The sequence below is a fragment of the Thunnus maccoyii genome, chromosome 10, assembly GCF_910596095.1.
Source record: "Thunnus maccoyii chromosome 10, fThuMac1.1, whole genome shotgun sequence".
Taxonomy (NCBI): domain Eukaryota; kingdom Metazoa; phylum Chordata; class Actinopteri; order Scombriformes; family Scombridae; genus Thunnus; species Thunnus maccoyii.
The window spans coordinates 24,470,117-24,493,927 of NC_056542.1; the positions used below are offsets into that span (position 1 = coordinate 24,470,117).

Here is a 23,811-nt window from a genome sequence, read left to right on the forward strand (position 1 = left end):
TTAGAAGTTATTTATGTGCTGAAGGGGGGAACTTTCTCTGTGCTCACCTTAAATCTGGGTTTAAGACGTGTACCTACAAGCTTGTTTTGTGACATCACAACTAGTTTGGAGCCAATCATGACCAAGTGTGATGTGGAAACTTGAAGCCTGCAAAGCACATACACTGAAAATAGACTTTTTAGTGAAATAGGACGCACTTAGTGTCCAATTGCTATACAAAAGCTAGCACATTTAGCTAGCATTATTATTGATTCTGGATTTTTCAATGAGGGGGAAGGACTAGATGTAATTTTAAGAAAAAAGAAAGGAAAAACATCAGATGCAAATTATTCAAAGCAGAATTTTTATATCTTGAACCAAGTTTGGGGGGAGCATGAGCACATGTAAAAGTGCTTTTATGAAATATAAACAAGCGCTACACTTAACATGCAGGTAGTCAATTCTGTGACTTCAGACAGGTTTAATGGTCACCACTCAGGAGAAGGCACTAGCATCTTACACATTTATTTGCAAAACAATGGCAACAGGCATAAAAAAATGACACTTAAAATTGTGTTAAAGATTTTTAAAAAATTAACTATCAGTTCCTTTTGAGTCCACTGACCATGTCCGGACATGGTCTGGCCGGTCATATGTTTTCTCTATTTTATTGAGGCTTTCAGGAGACATCCACTGATCTTCATCTTAGGGCATTGATTCGTTCACTCTCCATTGACATCAGATTTGTTGTCTTTGCCAATCCTCTTATTTTGTCCACTGAAATACTTCTCTCTGAAGGCGTTGTGTCCCTGGTAGGGGCTGAAGCGTGAGTCTGCTAGATGAGCCAGGCTGTCTGACTCCTGCGGAGAGACAAATTTAGAGGTTACATTGCTAAACATGTTTAACATGATTAACTGTTTAACATGATTAAGTGTTTCCCCAATGAGTTAAAACAAAAAGAAACAATTTCATTCAGCATTTAGCGACATTATACTTTACAGCTGGTTGCTTTGCTAATATATTCAAACTAGAATACATGCATTTTTGTCCCTCCACTGTTTAAATGGTAAAAAATTAAGACTTTATCCTGACACACCTTGTTATTCAAATTTACACTTTGTTTACAGCAAAGAAAGTAATGAAAAAATACAAATAAATACAAATAAACCTACATAAAAGGGAGCTGCAAGTTATGCTAGGTGTTGACACTAAAAAATTGATATTACTACATTAATATAAAGGTCAATTAGATGTAAAAATGGAAACAGCTCTTTTTATCTCCCATTTCCAGTCAGTGAAGCAACATCCACAGCAGGTCAGCCCAAACTGGTATCACAAGGTTTGCATACTTTTTCCATGTTTGCATGTAGGAACAGGACTGTGCTCTTGTATTTTAGCAATGTATATGAACTGTTATGAATCTCTACAGTTAAACAGTTTGTCTTGGCTGTAAGGTAGTCGCTGGTCAGTTGAGGGATGAAAGGGAGGAAGAGAGATGCTGGGAAGAGGAATAATGAGGTGAGCTGAGTCGAAAGTGATGACTCCAATGCTGGGGCCTGTAATTTGTCAGCAACACCTCTCTTTTGCTTGCTGATGCTGCCAAGCAACCTGGAAACAGTTTCCACTCGGAGGGAAAACTCCGGGTAACAAGGCTGACAACCTGACCATGACCTTACAATTAATAAGGATGAAGAGACAAAACTACAAACAACTGAGAACAGTGGAAATAACCACTCGACCTTTGCCAACAACCATACAGATGGAGGGTTATGTACATTTAGTGTTAAATGAGGCAAATAACAAGTAGTTTATGGCCACCAAGTACATTATGTCACACCCTATAAATGAGAGAGGTATACTAGTTTAACAGGAAACGTTTACAGCAATTAGACCGGCCCCTTTATCATCAAAACACCGAAATGGTGTAGACACAAGCACATGTATCATAAGCACACAAGCAGTCATATACACACACCAAGCTGTGAACCCTGGTGAACGAGTGGAGGTAGGGGCGGATTGAGGCCTATTTGGAAAGGAAAAACTCTGCGACCTGAGATAGATACCAGTCAGATAAGATCAAACAACTGTGTGTTTGCTTGTGCGTGTCATACAGGGCCCTTTATGGGAGCAATTTGCGGTTTTGAAGTGGAATGGATGTCAGATCCAAAGATGGATTGTTTTCATACGATGTGTGATTAAGCCATTTAGGGTTCCAGTATAAAAGAAATGAGCCAATCACAGCCAGATGGTGAGGATTTACCCCAGACAGACAGAGAGACACCATCACTTCCACTGGGATGACATATAAAAAAACACACACATACACACACCCTACATACACGGACATGACATATACTTATGTGGTTACATATACACTTTTATAAGTCTATGAACTACACATAAAAAAACATGAAAGAACATGCAAACACATGCTCTCATTTTACATAAACTCATATCTGTGTTGCTGGTCATGCTCACACATATAAAAATAGTAAACAAACTTCAGGTTGATACTGTGCAGACACGTTCATGTCATCTAGAACAATGTAACCACAATACATACTGTAACTGAAAACAATATATTTAGGAAATCATGCTTCCAATCAAAGGACAAATAAAATTTGATTATATGGTAAACTGAACAGTCAGACACACATCAGAAGAAAAATGAATGGTTTAAATCTCATAAAATAACTTTTTTCTCTGCACATTAACCATACAACAATCTGAGTAAATGTTTTGTTAAAAGAAATTAGGAAATGCAGCGTTTGTTAATGAGGCACATGACAAAAATCAAGTATGCATGCAAATGCATTTCCACACATGCTCAAACCTTTGCGGCCTCAAACTTTTTTTTTATTATGGTTTAACCTGCTGATTATTTTCTCAATCATTTTGTGTATAAAATGTCTGAAAATAATGAAAATGTTTATTATAATTTCCCAAATTGCTTGTTTTATCTGAGCAACATTCCAAAACCAAGCCTGTTCAAAAATATTCTATTTACTAACATATGACAAAGAAAAGTCCTCACATGGGAGAAACTGACTGAAATGATGAATCGATAGTTGCCAATTAATTTTCTGTTCCTAAACTTTGTTTCAGATCTAATTCAAACACACTCAGACTTCAGCACACACCTCTGGCTCCTTGATCTTCTCCATAGTGATCAGGCGTCGTGACGTGTGGCTGGAGAGAGTCTGTTCACAGTTGCTGATGAGCCGGAGACATGGATGAAGGGGAACCATCTCCTCACAGTACCTGGGAAGGACATGCATAGTAATTAATCAGTCTCTAAACGGAAAGAGCAGAAAGAGACAAAAAGCCAGGTAGACAATAATTCATCTGGACGAGGCTGTCATCCTAACTCTCTGTACTGCTCACTCCATCAATGCTTCTTTCTGTTTCTCTTTCACCAATCAAACACTATTCGATCAATGTAGTGTAACCATGTCTGGAGGTAGCTCATTTTGCACAAAGATGAAGGTGGAAAAAGTGACTCTGACCTGACAGGTCGACTGCAGACTCTGTCATCGCCAGCCAGGCCAGGTTAGGGCCTATTAACAGCAGATGATGTACAGTATGTGTTTGCATATTTGTGTCAGTGGCACTTTCTCCTAACCACCATCACAGTAGCAACAGTCCCAAGTCAAAGCCAGATTTGCACGTCACTGTTTGTCTGCCCCGTTGCCATGGCTGCATGTGGGCCTCTGCAGCCACGGGATGTTTGGTCGTCACGGTGACTAGCGGCGATGCAGCCAGGCGATAATTCCCTCCTGCCAATCAGGTGGAGAGTTAGAGGAGAACCGGACCTGTTGAGCTGGTGTAAACTTCTAAGCGGAGACAGGGGATGTCCTCCGCCTTCGGAGCTTCTTTTTCCATTTCGTCTTCGTAAAGGGTACTTTCACACAAAACTCTACTTCTCACAAGCTCTTTCTGTATCACTCTAGTTGAAACTATATTTTTCTTTTTAACCATGAGGATGAGTTTACATTTTTGTTTTGTTTAGCTAGGAACTAAGAACTATTGTTTTAGAAATCTCATTATTTCATATGACACTTCGTAAAACAGCTTGGCGATTATCACACTAGGACACAAGATTATACATTTCAATACATTCATTTAAACAAAAAAGCTATTTAAAATGCATAAAAGACAAAATAAATTATTTTATCTGTCCCATAATATTAAAACCTCAGCCTAATATATGTACACTCTTAATTTCAGACCGTGACCCGCAGTAAAAGTGCCACTAAATGAGAGATTTGCCAAAACGTCCAGAAACTTGGAAAGAAAACATGGCTCATTCATACTCTATCAATGACACAAGTATCGCCTTACTTCGGACAATACAGCCACTTCATTTCTTTGCTTCACTTGTTTATGTTGTAATTAGGTCACTTTAATGCTGTGATGACTGATATTCAGTCATCTGTCTTGATTCTTTTTCTTCATTTATTTTTTTTTTTTTTTAGAGGAGAAAGGGAAGAGAGTTCAAGGGGTCTGACCTGGTCTAGACGCCGTCCCTTGCTGACAGGACTTTGTGTCACCTGTCATCACACACACACACACACACACACACACACATAGCCTCCCCGTTCTCATGAAACAGGCAGACGCACACAATCCCCACTGTTTCTATCACAGCCATGGCCGCAGATACACACATATGTGGGGGTGACAGAAACCCGATATCTCCCCTGTAGAGCCCCAGATTAGGCCCAGGAGACAGGCTACGTCTGGGCTTACACACACACACGGACACACACATTCAAAAACGCACATGCGATTGTGCACAAAAACACACACACACACACACACACACACACACAGGTCAGCATGTAGACCACAGAGACAGATAGTTCACGTCTCTGACTTGCCTGGCCTCAGACGTTTATTTTGGCACGGTGCTCTGACAGGCACAGAGTCAAGCATCGGTAGATGAGTAGCAAAGACAAATGTGTGAACATGATGACACACATGTATGCATGTGCTCATACACAAGACCACACACATTCATGCATACGCACACAAACGCACAGGGGACATAAACAAAGGTCCACAGGTTTGTGCATGTGCTCTTTCTCTCTCATACACACATACACTCACACTAGAACTCAGAGGATTCATGATTATCTCATCTCTTTCTTGGTCTTATAATCAGTGACCAGAAGGAGTCCAAGCCCTGCAGGGGTTTTCTTCCCCAACCGTCCATTGCTGCTACTGTGTGTTGTGGTTCACACCTTTACAGTCAAACACCTGCACTTCCAGTCAGCACTTCAGTTTCTGCTAATGCACAGAACATTTAACAATGCACAACTCTGTTTCAGAGCTTCTGACTTATAGGGCCAGATTATAAAAGGAGCTCACCACTGTCAGTTGTGGTTTACTGTGAGCAGGAAAACCTCAACACACCTGTATACTATTCTGTATAAACCTGTGTCATTCACACAGGTGGTTACAAACGCTGGACAGTCTTTTATAGGAGCGGGAATGGGAGGGAGCTAAAGGGAAACCCCGGAAGGTAGAAAACAGAAGTGGGAAAGTGTGGCGGAACGTTCTCTGTGTGCCAGTCGAATGGACTCAAACTGAAAGAGCTGCTAATACACACCAGGAGTCCATAAAGCATGTAGCAACCCACTAATTAGTCAAGACTGGTCATTAACAGTTATTCACTACTGTTTGTGTCATGTTTACATTTCCTCTAACAGTTTTACATAGCCAATTAATTACAGTAGCAGTAATTAGATTTTTTGAACATTTAAACATTTTTTCATTAAGATCCTTGTTTGCTTCATGTTGTTTGATTATTTATGGAATTAATTAGGCCAACAATAGATACATTTTATGGGATATGTTCGCAACAAGTTTGCAGTTTTGGTTCTTGGTATAAGCCTGCCCCCTATTGATACATTATGATTTGGAGAAAAAGCACCATTTCTATGGCCTGTAAACATTAAGTCCCCTTTAAATCTAGTATCAATATCAAATCATATCATATAAATCAATACTTTGACACAGGCCCACTTTGACTGTTCAAATGATGGTGAAATCAATTTGCTTTAATAGGCCTGGATGATTACTGTGAGAGGCTACATTTTCTCTTGAAGCAAGCAAATTTAAACAGTCCAGAAGGAAACTACAGAAAATGATGAGTGCATTATTCTGAAGCACTTCATGTTTTTGACTGGTGATACCATAAGTCTGTATACTCACTCTGGCCTGTAGATGGGCAGCCAGTAGACCAGCCTCCCACCTATGGACAGGTGATGGGCAGAGAAGTTCAACAGGTCTGTGAAGATGTCGCTCAGGTGGTACGACTGTGAGACAGGGACATGAGACTCTGCATAGCTGGACAGAAGAATACAATTGAACAGGTTTAGACATGTTTAAAGATTTTAATTGATCCAGTTTTTCTTGCATTCACCTGCTGCATTCAATAGGGAAGCGTTACTGAGAATAAACCTTTTTGAAGTAAAATCATGGCCTATGAAAGGTCTAAAGTGTTGGTGTAGGTGTTGGTAGAGTATCATGTGACCTTACATGCCATCAGGGGTTTTATTATTGTCTTTGTGGGAGCCTGTTCTCCTTGTGGACTCACGGATACCATATGGGGCTGACATCAAAAGGGCCACGCAGGAATCACAAACAAGAAAAAAAAGACAGAGTTTAACCTGTTATGAGAGGAACTCAAGAGACCCCCATCTTAAAAGACAATAAACAGTAGGATTACACCGAGACTTTCAGCATGAATCACATATTTTCATACTCAGCAGTGGTCTGACTAAGAATGAACTCAGGGCTTACGATCAGTGATGATGGCATCAAACAGAGCAGTGTCCCTCCACACAGGCTTGGATGCATCAGACACCATCACATCCAAGTACATCTTCTCTGTTCCATACTGCCGCAGGTTGGCTCTGATGTTCTCATCAGGTCCTCGCCACTTCTGGTTTTTACGGCTTGACCTACCTGGAAGAAAAAGGTTACTTTTAGGACACTTTAACTGTCCTGTCCCTGAAATGACCTGGAGGAATATTTGCAAGCTTGAATTAAAATGCAATTTAAGCAGTGAAATAAAGCCATATAAAATATTAAGAGATTACAGATGAAGAGCCGTGTAGACAAAACGTACCTTTGCCGTGAATAGTGTTGTAATCAATATCTGTTCCACAGACATAGGCTCCAAAATGAGAACACGCAACCAACAGGCTCCCTAAAACAGATCAATAGACAAACTACTTAAAAGCATCTCCTGATGTACTTTTACCCGAGTGTGTGTCCGCCTGTGTGAGTGTGTGTGTTTGTGTGTGAGAATGAGAGAGAGTTAGACTTAACTCACCGGTGCCGACAAACGGGTCAAAGACGACGTCGTTCTCTTTGACTCTAGCGTGGTTGGCCATGATGAATGAAAGGCCTGCATCCATACTGGTGTTTCCTATGAAGTGTCTGTTCTTCACACTGTGGGAGCGAATCAGTTCACGCTGTCCATCTGCCACCTGGTGCAGGATCAGTGTACACAGATGAAAAGTGTTGTTACAGAAGGTTTTCACAAATTAAAGAACGTTTCTCCGCTGTAAAAGAAACATCTCTTAAATGAATTTATTACTCTGGGGGATTTTTTATTACCATTATACTATATATAAACATTGTACTCTCATTTGCAGTCAAACGTCTCTCACCCATCGGCCAAAATAGATGTAATCTGGATGCTCTGGGATGTTGTTGGGGTCAGTGCCATAATCTTCCAGCAGACAGAAGATGTGCTGAGGGCTCTTAAGGCTCACTGTGCCCTCAAACGGAAGATACTCCATAGCCTGGTGATAAAACACGCAACATGATATTTTCAACATATACACAGGCAAATAAAAAAGATGGAAGTACAGTGAACACAAACATATCTTTATACTCACATCAATTTTTTTGATTCTGTCCGCAAACTCCAGAGTTTTGTTGAAGGTGTACACATTGATTCTGTATGTTGAATCTTTGTGCATGAACGGTGTCTGTGAGGGAATGTGGAGAAAGAGCGTGAGCAGAAAGTAAACACAATAGTTTTCATGTGATATATCAGTGAGTTTGAGTAAAATAGTAAAGACTCGTCTGTTCAATATGATGGCAGTATCACCAACCATGTTCTCTGATGGGTAGTTCAAGAGGGATGTTCTGAGCTCGCTGTGTGTTTGTCCGTGGCCCCATAGTTCAAAAGCAGACCTGGAAGAATAATGCAGCATGAACAACACCTACATCACAGCCACTGTAATACAGAAAATACTGACAAGGCCCCATATTGGATGATCAATGGAATTTAAGTGTGTACAGTTTGAACATTCACAAGAGCTCATAAATCAGGACAAGACTGTGAGGGTGTTTATATCCCAAAATGCAATTTGTGCAGCATGATCAGCATATAAAAGGAGATATAAGTTCATCCTGAGTCATCGCTTTCCTTCCCACAAAGTTAAAACACTTACTTTGCACAAACAGATCTGGCCATGATGCCACGGACATCCTCTTCAGACAAACCATCCAGACACCAGAAAGGAGACTAGGGAGAAAAAGTGATGAGAAGGGATGTGACTGTGGGAAAAAGAAATCTAAATGACAGACACTTTCTGATATACAGGTACAACTTATGTTAGGATTGGAAACCTTTTCTTTGAAGTTCTCCCCAGGACAGAAGGGTTTTCCTCTGAGAGCCAGCAGAGCCTTAATCTCCTGGAAGAATGAGAGCAGAAACAACAAATACAGATTTCACAGGTTTCACTGACATGTGCTTTACACTTGACGCAAGATAAAGAAAGTAGAGCTTCAATGATTTGTCGATTAATTGATTAGTCAATTGCCAGAAAATTAAAAGCCAATTATTTTGATCATCGATTCATCATTTTGAGTCATCTTTTAATAAAAAAAAATGTCCCAATTCTCTGATTCCAACTTCTCAAATGTGAATATTTTCTTGTTTCTTAAGTCTTCTATGATAGTGAATTGAATATCTTTGGGTTGTGGGCTGTCACTCAGGAAAAAAATGACATATGATGATGTCACCATGGGCTTTGAAAAAATGATTAACATTTTTCATTTTATCAATATTTAGTACACTCAATATTGACATCCATGGACAATCATGCACCTTACTACCATAGCAATATCCACCTGACCATTAAATTCTTTCTGTTCTATTAATTTTCATTTATATTTGATTTTACCTTTTTTACCCCATTGTTGGCTGCTGTAACATTTTAATTTTGGGATTAATAAATTATCTACAGTATTTATTTTCTTTCATTTTCACTATTTTACAGACCAAACAACTACTTAATTATTTGATAAACCAACAGTAATAAAAATAATCGTTAGTTGCAGCACTAAAAGAAAGAATAGTCAAAATTAATGCAGCAGAGAACAAGATGAACAACTCCCTGCCTGGTATACAACCACGTCTTTCAAACTCCAAACCTCCACAGACCGCCATGTTGCACCTCCACGTTTCTACAGTAGCCCAGAACAGACAAACTAAACACTGGCTCTAAAAGGGCCTTTTGTGTTTTTCACAAGTTTAGCTGCCACTTTAGGTTCTCCTACATGCTTGGAAGGGAGGGGGAGGGGTTGTCAGTGGGTTGCAATCAAGCTGGTGGTTACAGGTCTGAAAAGTGAAGTCAATGCAGAAGTGCCTTAAACCTGTATTCTCTCCAACAGCCAGCAGGGGGCGACTCCTGTCTATGAGAAAATAACCATACTTCTCACTTAATTTATTACACCAGTGAACAGTTTCCAAATTAGTTTGTGCTCTCAATCGCTAGTTTCAAGTCTTCTTCAATACAGCATGATGTTCATTTTGGAAATTATGGTCCAGTTTAATTTAAATTTGATGATAAAGCGGGGTGCTCTTTAGAGTGTGGCTACATTGTGATTGAGAGGTCGCTACCATGGCGATAACGTTGGTTAGGTAACATAACCCCAGATTCACAGAGCATAGGCGTAGCCGCAGAGGTCGCTATTTCAGTGTGTTGTCAGTTAATGAAAGTTAATTGTAACATTTTGGTCACCTAAAAGGGTCTTGTTAAGCATTTGGTCTTTACTAAAATACCCTCTAAGGACTCGGCTGTTCAGTTTTTCCAGTAAGTATATTTTATGTTAATGGTTTAAACCTGTTTTTTGCGAGTGAAAATTAGGATTAGCATTATCACAGTTAACCATAGACTGTACATGCACCGTGCTAACCAAGCTAGCAGCTAGCCTTAAGGTCAGCTCCACCATCTCGTCAAATATTGTCATTTCTCATCACTTCTGGCTCCAAAAATCCAAGATGGCGACAGTCAAAATCCCAAACTTGAGGCTTCAAAATGCAAGTCCACAAACCAGTGAGTGATGTCACGGTGGTTACGTCCATTATTTTTCTGCAGTCTCTGGTTGCAATCTACAACTTCACCACAAGATGCCACTAAATCCTACATACTGGTCCTTTAATGTTACTTTGCACTACCAGTTTATCATGGTGTAAATACCATTTACAGAAGGGAGTCCGATAGAGAAATGTGTTCATATGAGATTATTATAGTAAAACAAAGCCTACATTAAATACCACCACTACACTAACAGTTATGACAACCAGTTTCTTTCCACAGCTCGACTTAGCATTCAGCTAACACAGCACACCAACATGAGCTTGGATGTAACATGCAGAGTTCATCAGTTTCCTCGCAATAATCACACTAACATTCACAAAAAGAGCTACACAGAATTTAGAGCAGTCTGTGAAAGGTTACCGGTAACCTGAAGTCCAGATTATCTTGGGCAAGATGAAATAAATACTTGAGGCATGATCGATTTTTGGAAGTCGCCATGTTTGTTGCAGATTCAAAACACGTCCGGCTAGAAACCGGGCTGTGAAACTGAGACAAGTTCCGCTTGCGGGGACAAATCACCATAAATGGCAGAAGAATGAGGTATTTCTCTTCCAGTTTAATATAGTAAATTACCTGAAATTTAATTGTGCAATGTTTTGGTTTTTATGTGCCCTTTTTATACAAGTGTTCACACAAGTGGCTGTTATTTTGAGAATTTTAATATCGTTGGTTACGTTGTCGATGTTTGTAGTTTGTTTAGTGTATTAATTAATATGTCATGTATTAGCAACTATTTGTCATCGATAGATTACTATTCTGTATTTGCGTGTGGATAAACTCCTCTCTCCTCTGCTATCTGTAATCTGCTTTACTTCAGAGACACCTTGTCATGTCCACCTTCTCTTGACTGTGATTGGCTGTCCCCTTACAGCCCACTGGCCGAGACAGATGTCAATCAGACTGGTTTCGTCTCAGTCGGGACAGAAAAGCATCCATACTCTTGTTGCTGTCAGCAGTGTTGCCGTATTCTGAATTTGTTCTTGGTATCACAGGATACTTTGTTCATTCGGCTACAATGAAGCATTACTGCAAGTGAAGTGACCACCGAACCAGAGGTTGTCATGTAAGTTGGATCATGTTTGACAACTGTTTACTGACAAATCTCTGACAGGTTAGACTTACTTTACAAAGAAGGATGTCCAGTTCCTCTACTGTAGTTTGGATGAATTACTCATTTGTAGAATAATAATAATATAGCTTTTATTTAGTTTTAATCAATAGAGTTTGTTGTTTGGACTGTGGGTTACAACTGCTGGTCATCATTGAACTCTCAGTCATTATTTACCACAGATTCATATAGAGATCTATACAGCTCAATCTCAAGAACATATCAAATACATAACAACATTACAATAATGACAAAAATAATTTAGCTCAAAATCTACTCAACTATTCAGATCATTCAGGCAGTTGTTTTTAAATAACAAAGTAAATCAAAAGCAGTAAAGGTTTATTATGCAGTGAGTACAAAACGGTTTCTGAGGGTATAATTTACCAATTACAGCTTTGTTATCTTTTCCTTAACAGAGCCAGTGATTGGAACAAACAGCCAGAGCGAAACCATCATGGAAACTGAAAATAACGTCCCTGCTCCTGCTCCTGCTCCCACTCCTGCTCAGCTCAGCGACGACACTGCGGTGTGCATCGTTTCTGTAAAAGGCATGAAGGATAACTGGCAGAAGTGGTCCAGTGAGCACCAGGAATACCAGAAGCACAACCCCTTCAGTCATGACACCAGGCCCAATGTAGTAGTCCCTCAGAAGGGGCAGGATGACTATGGAAGGCCCCTGCAGGGCTCCATGACGGAGCAGCGGGGGAAGGATGCTCACACACACATCAGCAGGGAGGTTCAGGAGCTGTGCGAGGTGATAAGGAACATCGGAGTGCAAAGAGACAAAGGTGGGGCCGGAAGCAGCAGCGATGGGAAAGTGATCACAGTAGAATTTGGGAAACTGTTTGAGCATTATGTGACCATCTCTAATAAACTGGTGGGGATTCTTCTCCGAGCGCGAAAGCAGAGGCTGGTTGACTTTGAGGGGGAGATGCTGTGGCAGGGGAAGGATGATCATGTACTGATCACTTTGTTGCAGTGACCAGAAACTTGGACAAGTGTTTATCCCTCAATTCATGTGGCATGCAGCACATGCAGAGGCCTGCATTGAGCAACAGCACAGCAGTGCTCACTATAGTGAACAGATAGCATGGGGATTACACTACGCTAATTTTGCTTTACTCACTTAATGACACCTTTGTTAAGCAGAATAAGCTTTTATTTTGCTCATGCATGTAAAAGCCACAGTGGCAGATAATTTAGACCTCCGCTCTGAGGAAAGTACAGTAGGCGTACAAGTGCATTTTTTCTTTATGCTAAAAACAAATTGAAGAAATATCTACAGCCCAGAGTGCAGGAGGGAGATAAAATAATGTAAAATATCAGAAAGAAATGGAGTGAAGTAGGTTAGTCACAATTAAAAATACTGTTACAAATGTGGGTCATATCAGGAGAATTTCCAATTAGCACCATTTCTCAGCAATAAGAGGTCTGGCCATCATCAGCATGTTGATATGTGAGTTCTCAAAACACATTTAGTACTCTAAATAGGCCAGATCATGTGAAACTAAAATGCAGCTTCATCAATAGAATCATATTTCAAGTGATGAAATATGGCAGATATGCTAAACTTCATCAAAAAATAGTAGTGGTGGTCACAAGTTGAAATTGAACTGCAGGGATACAGCAGATATCATGCATAGGTGGGGTTCAATCTAATATTGCCCACCTCCATTGCAGTGTTTTCTGGAGTGATTTGGTTGCTTGAAAAATGTTCATGTATATACATTATTACGACCCTATTGTTCTCTTCTGAGCAAACCCTTTTTCCATATGTCCCTACCAGCTTTTCAATGTAGGGAAAGTAGAGAAGTGAGCCGCTGAAACGAGACTGAACCACAGCCAAAGAGAACATGAGGCTGCCTGTGACAGACAATATGGTGCTATAGGATGAACTTGATCCGACGTGGCTTGGATGTTTCGGCACATGTATTTATTACACGTGTGCTTTGTAATTTAGGTAACATCATTAGAGTTTGAACTTGGTTGTACCTGAAAGACACTGAGATAGGAGTACAATAAACTAAAAATGCTGCTTTAACATATGTGTGAGAGAGAGCATTTGCTGCTTCTGTAATGGCAAGGTAAACTACTGACCCACTTAAACATCAGCACAAGTAGATTCATATATTAACAAGTATTGTTGATGATATTATGGATGTTTATGCTTGAATAAAAAAGAAAGAGAAGAGTCAGCATCCTGTCTGTTATTATGTTACTGCAGATGCTTTCTTAACTGTAAGCACCAACTGGTGTAGTTAAACTAATGACTGAGAGAGAGAGTGTGTGTAAAATGATACTGGTAAGTCCACATAGCTGAGAAAATCATAGCAGCAATATATTATTTATTCTGAATTAACATTTCTTACAGTGCAAACACTTTTATACATCAGATACAGTATGATTTCCCATCCTTACATTCCATTAATATATAGTAAGTACCTGCTTCACGCACCATCCAGTTATTTTTTATTGAGTTTTAGACAGTAGATCAAATCAAATATGAGATAGGCATGTATCAATACTCTGCATACTTAACTTTCAGTGTCAGCAGATTACTCAGTTGCTTCCACTATGAATAAGCCTTGTTAATAGTTAATGAGGATGTGACTCAGTGCTTTGACCCACGTCAGCTACACTGCAAAATGCCCATCAGTAAAGATTCAACGTAGCTGAGGTAATCACTGTAGAGGTCTATTATATCATGTCAGCATAGGAATTATACAAATGTATTTTCTTATACCTCTTAATTAAAGTTCCTTTTGTTACATGCATACAATCAGATCTGCAAAGCACTAAAGCAGTGCTGCATGTCAGGAAATCAAACAGCCTGTGAATCTTATAGGCATTGTTGATTGTAAAATGATGGAAATACTAAGTCATACAGTCATCAGTCAGTCAAGAGATCTGAATGGCACTGTATGACACTTGGTCCATAAAGTAAATTAACGTTTTTATTGTGGAGAACTAATGCGGATTAAATTCACTTTTTCTGTAAAAACATTAAAAACTGTTGACTTGTGATCCTAGAACCTTTCTATGACACGGCTCAAGTACAGTAGCAAGAGACACAATTTGGCTTCATTCAAGCTTTTACTTCATGTCTGAAAAAACATCTAGTGTTGTTTCATTACAAATATTTCACAGGTTTAAAATAGTGCGATTGGCAAACAGACAGCAACTTTATATGAGTGTGTACCATCCAACATGGCATCTGCAAGGAGATGGAACCATGGATGTTTTAGTCACCTCATCAAAGTTGAAAGTAGTGGATCCACAGCACGCGATCAGTTAGTCTCTGCTTTAGAGTTGAGAAGCTCAATCAGCTGATCTGCCTGCAAAACATTAGCACATGTGGACAGAACAGAAATCAGACTGCAGATAGCACTGCTGCTGCTTGACCTTCAAACTTCAACTGGATACACTTAAGTATGGTGGAAGCACTGGTTTAGTGTCACTGAGAGAATTACCAAACTAATCTGTGATGATGTGTTGACTATGTGGATATGCAGCACACTGTCTTCCAGGTTAACAACACTGGCTTTCACACTGCATTCCCTTGTGCATTCCCTTGTGCATATGAAATATAAACCAAAACATTATTACTATATGTTTTATATACTTGTTTAGAGAAACTGAACACACTGCAATAATATATGACACTTTATGATGAGGAGGAAGATGCATTTTCTGCACCTCCATTTTAAAATAGTAAGTCTTTGACTTTTTTTGTCTCCCTGATGGTACAAGATTTTGGGATTGAGAACCAATAAATTCATCCTTACTGATTCTCACATGTACAATTACAATTTTACTGGAACACAGTGTAAATTGCGGAGAGGAGGCTTACTGTGATAAACCAATAGGAGTTGAGTCTGTAGAAGAGGCGGGACATGAAGCTCATCTGACTGGCAGGTGCCAGGACATGAAGGTGTAGGTGTGTGACAGAACAGAATGGGGGCCAATGGAAACCGAACCTGCAGGCAAAGGAAAAGGCTTTACTGCACACCGGCTCACTCTTTTAAGATATGATGAGTTTACAGCAAGGATGTTTATCAGTCAACTGTTATATCAACAAAACAACACATATGTTACCAGAGTTAAATAATCATTAACAATTAGAAAGCAGTTTATAAGATTTCCATCAGATTAAGTACTACTGACAGGGATAATGTTCATCAGTGCCTGGTATCACTGTGGGTTGTTTGTTCTTCTAGGCATAGTGTTGATTATTGGCACTGATTGTTATTTAAGGGACAGTTCACCTCAAAACAGTTACTATTTGTCAACCGCAACCTGAACTGACCTTTGACCTGCTTAATTGAAAATGTTTGGGGATGTTCACCTTGCAGTAGTCATATTGTAGCACCTACATTCATGAGATTAACTAGTAGAGTGAAGAGCTGTGTACCACTGTGTAGCCCACCTGACATCACTGAGATCTGTTATGTTGTTTTTCTGCAGGATCTCCTTCCCTGTCTCGACCATGCGCTTCACTGGGTATGACAACAAAAATATAAAAAATACTTTTTGAGCATAATGCAAACTGCCATTTAAAAATAAGACTTTTTTCATATAAAGAGTAACACTTTTAATTCTAACATATTAACACAAAATAGCAGCCACTGTACCTTATGCCATTTCTGTATAGTTGACAAAAAAATACAAGTTCAAGTCCACAGGATGAGTTAGCAATGCATTAGCTGACAGTAACATGCAGTAGTTTAAAAACTACCACAAAGTGTGAGCTTTTCCACAGGTATCAGTAATAAAGCTTGTAATGTTCACTTTACCCAAAGGCACGTGTTCTTTGCTGAGAGATTTACAGTTTCCAACATGTTTGGTTGGGACAACCAGGTAATGGTGTGGAGCTCCAGGTTTGATGTCTCTGAAACATGAGATGTCCTCATCCTGCAGTGGAAATTAAACATAAATTTATACTTGGACTACACTATACTGTTCACTTCAGTACAACTTCATTTTTAACTGCAGTTTGCTGCTCTTTCTCCTCTCCCCAGTGGCCCCTCAAGTGAGTGAGTGTTTCAGGAGATTTTAATTAGTAAAATAAATGTAACTGACTGTGTTTATGATCCTTCAGCGTAAAAAAAAAGCGAGACAAGTCTGAGCTTTGTAAAAGAGGACACAGCTAGCACATACGTGAACGGGATGGACACAAAATGTACACATACTGTATGTACAACAACCTCGTTGCATATACAATATGTGAAGTGAAAAAAACGAGGCACACCTTACAGCTGTAAAGATTAATTAAAACTTGACAGTCTCAACGAAAATCAAACATTAGCATCATCTTCGCAAAGCCAGTGTCGAGATAACTGGAAAACACAGGAGTTAATAACAACTTGCTAACGCTAGCTGGCTAGGCACTATATTATTTAATTATGACAATATTCTCACACAATGAAGAAGCTCCGTGCCCATTTCATTGTTTACAATCTTGCAGAAAATACATTTCTTGTCATATCCTTCTGATGGACCGCTGCTAGTTTTGGAAATATCAACCTGAGCAGGTTGTGTAGTCTCGACCCCTGCCATTGCTGTTTTTCTAAAGTCAGACCAACACAGTCGATCCCGAAGGTCATCGAGCTCACAGGGGAAACAGATAGATTGCAGATCTAGATTGGCAGTGCAGAAGAACAACACTGCCACCAGAGAGCGATGCGACTCACATCAATACATATTATATTGGATTCGTTTTACAAGCTTAACCTCTATGTCAAATAAACAAAATCCTCCAAAATCTTTTTCTAACTTTTTTTTACTTTTTCTTCAAAATTAACTGTAATGATTTTTCAACTGAATATGATTGAAGGAGGGTTGATGGAGGGTAGATAGTAGGCCACTGTTGCCTTAAAGCAAAGGACCTACACTTGAGCCACCCTAAAGGACCTGGATTTGAGCCAACAGCAGTTTAATTTTTGTTGAATTTGAAAACAAACAAAAAACCCTGCTGAGGTGAGTCAAATCAAGAAGATTTCTTTCAACTTTACAGTCTTTTTAGTGCCAAAGTCCCTCTTTTTGTCATTACACTTCCACTGCTCAATAGGGAAACATTGTCCAAGGAAACACAAAGAGGGAATTGTGTGATAAAAAGACTGTAAATGTGGCAGATATCAACTTGATAAGACTAACTCAGAGTGCTGAAGTCTCATATAAGCTACAGATAAACTTTTAATTGCACAAGATGACTGTGTGAACACAGTGTGGATTTTGGCCCTCATCACTTACATTGAAAATGCATTTGAAGGGGATCTTTTAATAGTAAGTATGAACAAGAGGAATTATTACAGCGAGGAAAACCTCTTTCAGTGGTCATATGGACACCCGACTGTTTTAAGACACTTGAAAAATTGTGAACCTGTCCTTTGAGGATGAAAACTAGAAGCATGCAAATTATGTTAGTTATTTTGGACATTTCTGTGTGAACTATATGCATAGGCATCCAAGTACAGTAAGCAGCCTACGTACCAGTAAACCGCCAGCCCTGCGTCATATGTGGTTTGTGGCGTTGTGGTTTTATGTGTTTTTCCCAGGTAATGTGCATGTTAAACTCTAAACTCTAAAGCTCTGGTGCTGACTGAAACTATTTTGTTCCAACAGGAAATGATCAGAGGATGTCTGAATCATTAAGTAACTTTCTTTACTAATTGAATGTGGGCTTATTGTGGCCTATTACTGGAAAATTAGCACAAATATAAAAAGATAAACATCAGATTAGATTGTGTATCAGTGGGTACTAAAGGATCATGATAAAAAAAAATATTGGGACATCTCTACTTTTGACTCATGACTCTGTAGCTTTACAACAAGACTTGTCACCTCAAACAGAGGCTATTGCTTAGTGGCCCCTTGGGTCCCTTAGTAATCTCTCCATGCCTGTGTCTACATGTGTTTCCTGTGGCATGGTGGTTCAAAGCCATGCAAGTCAGGTAAAATGAAAACATTAAATTGCTCATAGGTGTGAATGTGTTAGGCTGTCTGTTTATGTCAGGCCTTTGATAGACTGGTGGCCTATCTCTAACTCAGTGCATACTGTTATGGATGACTGAACACCGATGTGTAGTTTGGTGCTGACGACTGAGTGCATGTCTTCAGTACAACGGGATCATTTTCATGTACGGTGTTCTGTAAGCTTGTTGCAATGCAAACTTCATTACCTTTCATGGACGGGAAGCTCTTTTTCAGATGCCTCAAGTTCCTAAATGTGCTGTGGCCTATTGTCTGGGAGACAAGCAAATTTGAATTAGTACATTTATCTATTTACTTCTGCTTTTACTCAATGGGTCCCTCTCTCTGTGTGAATATTCAATAGGAAATGTTCTACTTTGTAATCCCTCTAATCATTTATTCTGTTTGTACTTATACTGTGAATTTAAAAGACAAGCTGATGTGAAAAACATACATTTATCATTTTACTACAAAATGCCTTAAGCTAATGGCAGCTATGGGCTGTGGCTAGCTACTTTAGCTCCTTGATGTGGTAACAGAGCACTCTAATAGTACTATAGTTAGTTATTTCTATTTTCATTTAGACAAATACATCCATCTCTATCTTATAGTATTTTATGTCTGGTAAGTAAATGCTGGCCAAAAACTACAGGGATGTCATAATGTCTGTGTTTGCTGGCTAACAGACTGTGATGCTGTTCAGCTGATATATGATGGTCAACAGCAAAACCAGCACCAGACCAGACTCATCAGCATAAATCTGCTTAGACCAATGCTTAAGGTATCAATTTTCAGCAGGATAGTTGTTGATTTGCCAGATTTACTGTTTTTGTGACTAACATAAAAAACTGAAATACACACAGTTCCTGGTCTATATTGTCCAATTGCAGGTTGCACATGTTGATCTCCACCTATGAAACGTGTCAGCATACAATTTGTATCAAAATTTGCTTTGACCACAACCTCCAGTTCTGTTACAAGGACATCTGCTGCATTTTTGCCTGTATTGGACAGTCATCATTGCCACCAGGATGCAACGAAATAGTACATAGTTGTAAGTTCTGTTATGTTTTAAGTTTTGGTGTTTGGAACCCAAAACGCAGAGACAGAGGCAAGGACAGTTTTTGGGGTGTTTATTGAGAGAATAATGTCTCAATGAAAAAAAAGGCAAGAGGCTGGTGGTGGTGGCTGAGGGCTGGCTGGCATTGCAGGTGAGGTGGCAAATAGACCAGGAGATCCACCGAGGCTGAGCACCAGAAAAACAGTAGCACTGGAGACTGCAGGCGAGGCATGCCGGAAAACTATACACAGGGAAAAAACTCAGGTCAGTCCATTCTCTAAATAACAAGAAAGGAAAACTCAAAGAAGCTCAAGTAAGTCACAAGAAGCTCTGGAGAACAAGGGAACATCCGGGACTCATAGTTACCGACTGCAACAGGACAATCTGGCACAGGAGCAGGCTTTTATGGCAGGAGTGATTACTGGATGAGCACTAAGTGTGCCTCTTAGAGAAGGCCCCACTCAGCCAGCCACACCCTCAGCTGCACACACACTGCCAGGGAGAGAAACAGAAAGGGAAGGGGAAAAAAGAAAACACAAAATACCCCAAACACAAAACCAAACACCGAAACAAACGACACCATGACAAATTCTTTATTAGTTGATTTGCTTTTCCTGCTTTAATAAGTCAAATTATCTGCCATGATAGGCCTAATTTTTAGTAAAAAAGCTTCCTGCACCTTACTAGTTTGAGGGCACCCTGAAACTTTTGAACTGCCACTAAAAAGTTTTATTACAAGCACATTTTTCAGTCATACAGTATCTAATTTCATTCTACTCCTGGGGCACCACATTCTGTTTTAAGAGCATCTTGAAGCTTTTGAACTTCCATTTGCACATTTATTCCTTTCAGTCATGCTACATCTAGCTGCACCATCCAGCTCTTAGGGCATCTTAGTGTGATCTGGTCTGAGAGCATCTTGAAGCTTTCGTCATGCTTCAGCCATGCTACATCTAGCTGCAGCTTCCTGCCCTTAGAGCATCTTACTGCACTCTAATCTGAGGATATCTTGGAGCTTTTGAACTGCTAATAGTACATTTTATTCCAATGGCACCTTTCAAACATCTTCCTCATTGAAAAAAGGTGAAGCTGTTTAAAGTGTTTATTTATGATAAAACACGACTGCTTTACTCAGTGTCACCGGGAAAGACAAAATTTTATTGTGGTTCCACACAACATTGGCAGCGCCAGCACCGCCTGATTTAGATTTACACACAAAGATAAAGAAATGTAAAACAAACAGACAAACAGGAACAACATGGACTTTTGCTTTGCTTTCCTGTTTAATTTTTCTTAAAAATGCATTCAAATATATAGATAATAAAAACATGAAAACGATGTAAAATGTTTCCTTTTGTCTTTTCAGTTTAGAGAAGCAACAGTAAAATCCATTTGTACAAACAGACAGGCAGGTGTTTCATTGACAGAAGAAGAAGTGATAGTTAACAGTTGAGATCCCTTCCTCCTCAAACGGCACTCATCACAGATAAAACATTTTTATTAGTGCAACTCTATATTTCTATTAATGAACCTGAGTGGTTAGGTCTATACCAGCAGCTGTACAGCAGTTTTCAAATAGAGAACATTAAAACTGGATCTCTTATGAGAAAAACTCAAAAGTACAATTACAGTTAAGAGGCCACTGAGGGTTGTATAATGTTACAGTGTTTTTACCATAAATTAATTACTTGACATTTTTGTCTTTAAGGTTTATGGTGATTTATGTGCATATGCATATGCAAATAGCATATAGCCACCATGTGCACATACTGTAAACACATTTTAAAATGTCACAAATGCACATGGCCCTGTTAAAATGAAATAAAAAACATTTTCCTTTAATCCTGAATGTGCTTACAGTGGTTACAAACTTTTTGTTCAACAATGTTAATGTGAACTTTGTATTATAATGCTCTCCACAACCAAAGGAGGGCATGGAGGGCTTAAAGCTTCAGATGCCAGTTACTTACTGGACTTAGAACAAGGCTACTGATGAATAGCCGGTAGTTTAAAGTGGCTGGGCCCTGAATCGCAGGATTTCATCTAGCCACTCATCTCTAAGTAGAAACAGGCACAGATCAAACCAGCATTAACAGGAAATCCAGCCTGAGAACCACTAGAACAGGCTTCATATGTGGGCTAATCTGAGCCAGGTACACAGATGATAGCCACTGTTCTATCGGGTTACGTATAGCAGTGGTGGCTGAAGCACATGCACTCCTTGAAGTCTTGAAGTTCTCTCACTCCAGACAGGACAGTGGCTTCTACTTTGTTTTTCTCTCATCTTTTCAGATGTTCTCCTTCAGTTCTGCACAGTCCAGACCTCGAGGTCTTGTACAATGAAGTCCTCCTGTGTGGAGAGAGGCGCGTTGCGGAAGGTGGGACAGGAAAAGCTGGAACCATGGTACAGATCAGCATCCAGCCACAGGCCAAAGCCGCCCCTATACAAACCAAGGAAAAATGGAGCTTTAGAGTTAAATTTTTTTGAAGCTATTGATGTTTTATGATTACATATAGCTGATGTTGTAATCTTGCATATCTCACAGAGAGCAGTTAAAGTATTAAGTATTAAGTATTTTTATGGTCTTGCTCGTCATTGCATCCGCATTAGATGCATGCCGCTGTTAGATGTAATCGCTATTTTCCGTCAGTGTGCATGTCTGTATTTTATAGGGGCAATCGATAACCATATAACTTACCCGCCTCCACCAATCTGCAAAGATTCCAAGTTGCCGCCCACAAAGTAGGAGTTCTCCCCGCTCCACCTGTACGCCTGGATAAATGCCAAAATACAAGACATAAGAAACTTCCACTAAAACCTGGTACACCAATCTAAAATATATGTCAAATTCTAGTTATGTTACATAATGAGGTAAAACATGTTCTCTTAAACGGTAGAAATACACAATCTTTTCCAGTCTTACCTGGAAGTCTGGGTTGAAGCTGAACAGGAAGGTTTCTCCTGTGCCGTAGCAGTATTTACTGACTCTGAATGGATCAGAAGAAAAAGCTCCAAACACCTGAAAAGTGCAAGACACCAGGTCATTAAAGGAGTACTTAAATATAAACAGTTCATCAAAGTATCAGTTTGGCCACATATTTTTTTGTATTGGCAAATTTTGGAGAGTGTAAGCAAGATGCAAACCTTTTTGTGCATGTCTTTAATGACCAGCAGCACCGGACTGTCCAGACCGGCCATGTTCCTGTACAGTGTCTTCAGGCTGCTGCCGTGGATGGCGGTGCTGTAAACTAGTTGCCATGGATAACCTTGAGTCCTTGCTGGCATGTGAGCAGCAAGCTGTTGGAAAAAGAGATGTTAATCAAAAGACACCGTATTGATAGATGTACTAATAATTATTACAATTCGTCAAAAGAAATGTGTTGTTGATAGCTGTAAAATCATCCTAAAAATTGCCCAGTTGCCTGATATAACTTACCCTCTCCAGGTGGTGGTCATCGAGCAGCTGGCTGTAGTCACTCAGGACAGGGAGAATTTCGTCAGCCTCCTCCTGGTACTCAGGTTCCTCTGCTTCAGACTCCTCTGAGCTACTGAGACTCAGGCGCCGCTTAGAGTCTTTCACTGTGATGATCTGGAATAGGGCACAAGATGAAAGAAGTTAGTTAGAAAGCACATATTATCAGACATTTTCATACTCTCACTATTGAAATTGTATATCTAAAGAATAAACATGTTATTGCACCAGTAAGCTGCAAGATAGAGGGACAAGTTATGGTTATAGCATAACTAGACTTGCTGGATGACAAGAGAGAATTGATGGATAATGACAAATACTTTTAACAGCCAGAATTAAAGTATCTTTTACCCCTTAAATGCAGATCATCCCCTCACATGATTATATGCTGCATAGTAGTCCTACCTCAACATATGGCTCCACACAGTCACTGGCAAAATAAAGCACTTTGATATTTTCTGGCAGTAGCTTCATAGCTCCCGATTTCTCTGTCAAGCTTTGCACTCTGCTGTACCACATGTCTGTCAACCAAACCAGCCAGTATGCGGCTCTGCTTTTGTACCAACTAGATCACTTTCACTTTCTGTGCTGAAACACTATTGGTTGGATACAAGACAAGACTGTCATTCCATTGGTTAGATCTGATACTGAACAGTTTCTTTTTCCTCTAAACCGGAGAGTGAAGTGCAATACTGGGAATTCAGGATGAAAGTTAAAGAGTGGAAGTCCATATATAGAGAAAGTGGGATTGCCCACTCTGGGATAACTGCCAAGCACTTCAATTTCCTGTAAGTCTTGGTAGTTTTTATA

The 23,811-nt window shown here is 39.6% G+C and overlaps 4 protein-coding genes across 6 annotated transcripts; 1 reads left to right on the forward strand and 3 right to left on the reverse strand.

Annotated features, from left to right (window-relative positions):
- Nucleotides 1-421: 421 nt before the first annotated feature.
- On the reverse strand, nt 422-10,862 carry trmt11 (tRNA methyltransferase 11 homolog). Its single transcript, XM_042424980.1, has 13 exons — nt 10,749-10,862; nt 8,632-8,697; nt 8,454-8,527; nt 8,112-8,193; nt 7,893-7,985; nt 7,662-7,796; nt 7,322-7,478; nt 7,115-7,195; nt 6,787-6,951; nt 6,523-6,595; nt 6,196-6,330; nt 3,120-3,240; nt 422-839 (listed from the first exon to the last, which is right to left on the reverse strand). The coding sequence occupies exons 1-13, from the start codon at nt 10,824-10,826 to the stop codon at nt 702-704; spliced, it is 1,398 nt and encodes a 465-aa protein (XP_042280914.1). The 5' UTR covers nt 10,827-10,862; the 3' UTR covers nt 422-701.
- Nucleotides 10,859-13,694, forward strand: si:dkey-29b11.3 (actin-binding Rho-activating protein-like). 3 transcript variants are annotated; one of them, XM_042424983.1, is made up of 3 exons: nt 10,859-10,928; nt 11,381-11,451; nt 11,916-13,694. In XM_042424983.1, the coding sequence occupies exon 3, from the start codon at nt 11,954-11,956 to the stop codon at nt 12,479-12,481; it is 528 nt and encodes a 175-aa protein (XP_042280917.1). In that variant the 5' UTR covers nt 10,859-10,928; nt 11,381-11,451; nt 11,916-11,953; the 3' UTR covers nt 12,482-13,694. The 3 variants fall into 3 exon arrangements, with proteins under 3 accessions (XP_042280917.1, XP_042280915.1, XP_042280916.1); XM_042424981.1 differs by having other exon boundaries at nt 10,887-10,928; nt 11,206-11,451; XM_042424982.1 differs by lacking the exon at nt 10,859-10,928 and having other exon boundaries at nt 10,938-11,451.
- An 885-nt stretch (nt 13,695-14,579) lies between these two features.
- hint3 (histidine triad nucleotide binding protein 3) lies at nt 14,580-17,104 on the reverse strand. Its single transcript, XM_042424274.1, has 5 exons — nt 16,918-17,104; nt 16,293-16,410; nt 15,926-15,995; nt 15,350-15,476; nt 14,580-14,834 (listed from the first exon to the last, which is right to left on the reverse strand). Exons 1-5 carry the CDS (start codon nt 17,053-17,055, stop codon nt 14,787-14,789), a joined length of 501 nt encoding a protein of 166 aa, XP_042280208.1. The 5' UTR covers nt 17,056-17,104; the 3' UTR covers nt 14,580-14,786.
- Nucleotides 17,105-20,677: 3,573 nt separating this feature from the next.
- On the reverse strand, nt 20,678-23,527 carry LOC121905971 (nuclear receptor coactivator 7). Its single transcript, XM_042424587.1, has 6 exons — nt 23,407-23,527; nt 22,966-23,118; nt 22,674-22,826; nt 22,453-22,548; nt 22,228-22,301; nt 20,678-21,969 (listed from the first exon to the last, which is right to left on the reverse strand). The coding sequence occupies exons 1-6, from the start codon at nt 23,518-23,520 to the stop codon at nt 21,831-21,833; spliced, it is 729 nt and encodes a 242-aa protein (XP_042280521.1). The 5' UTR covers nt 23,521-23,527; the 3' UTR covers nt 20,678-21,830.
- Nucleotides 23,528-23,811: the final 284 nt, after the last annotated feature.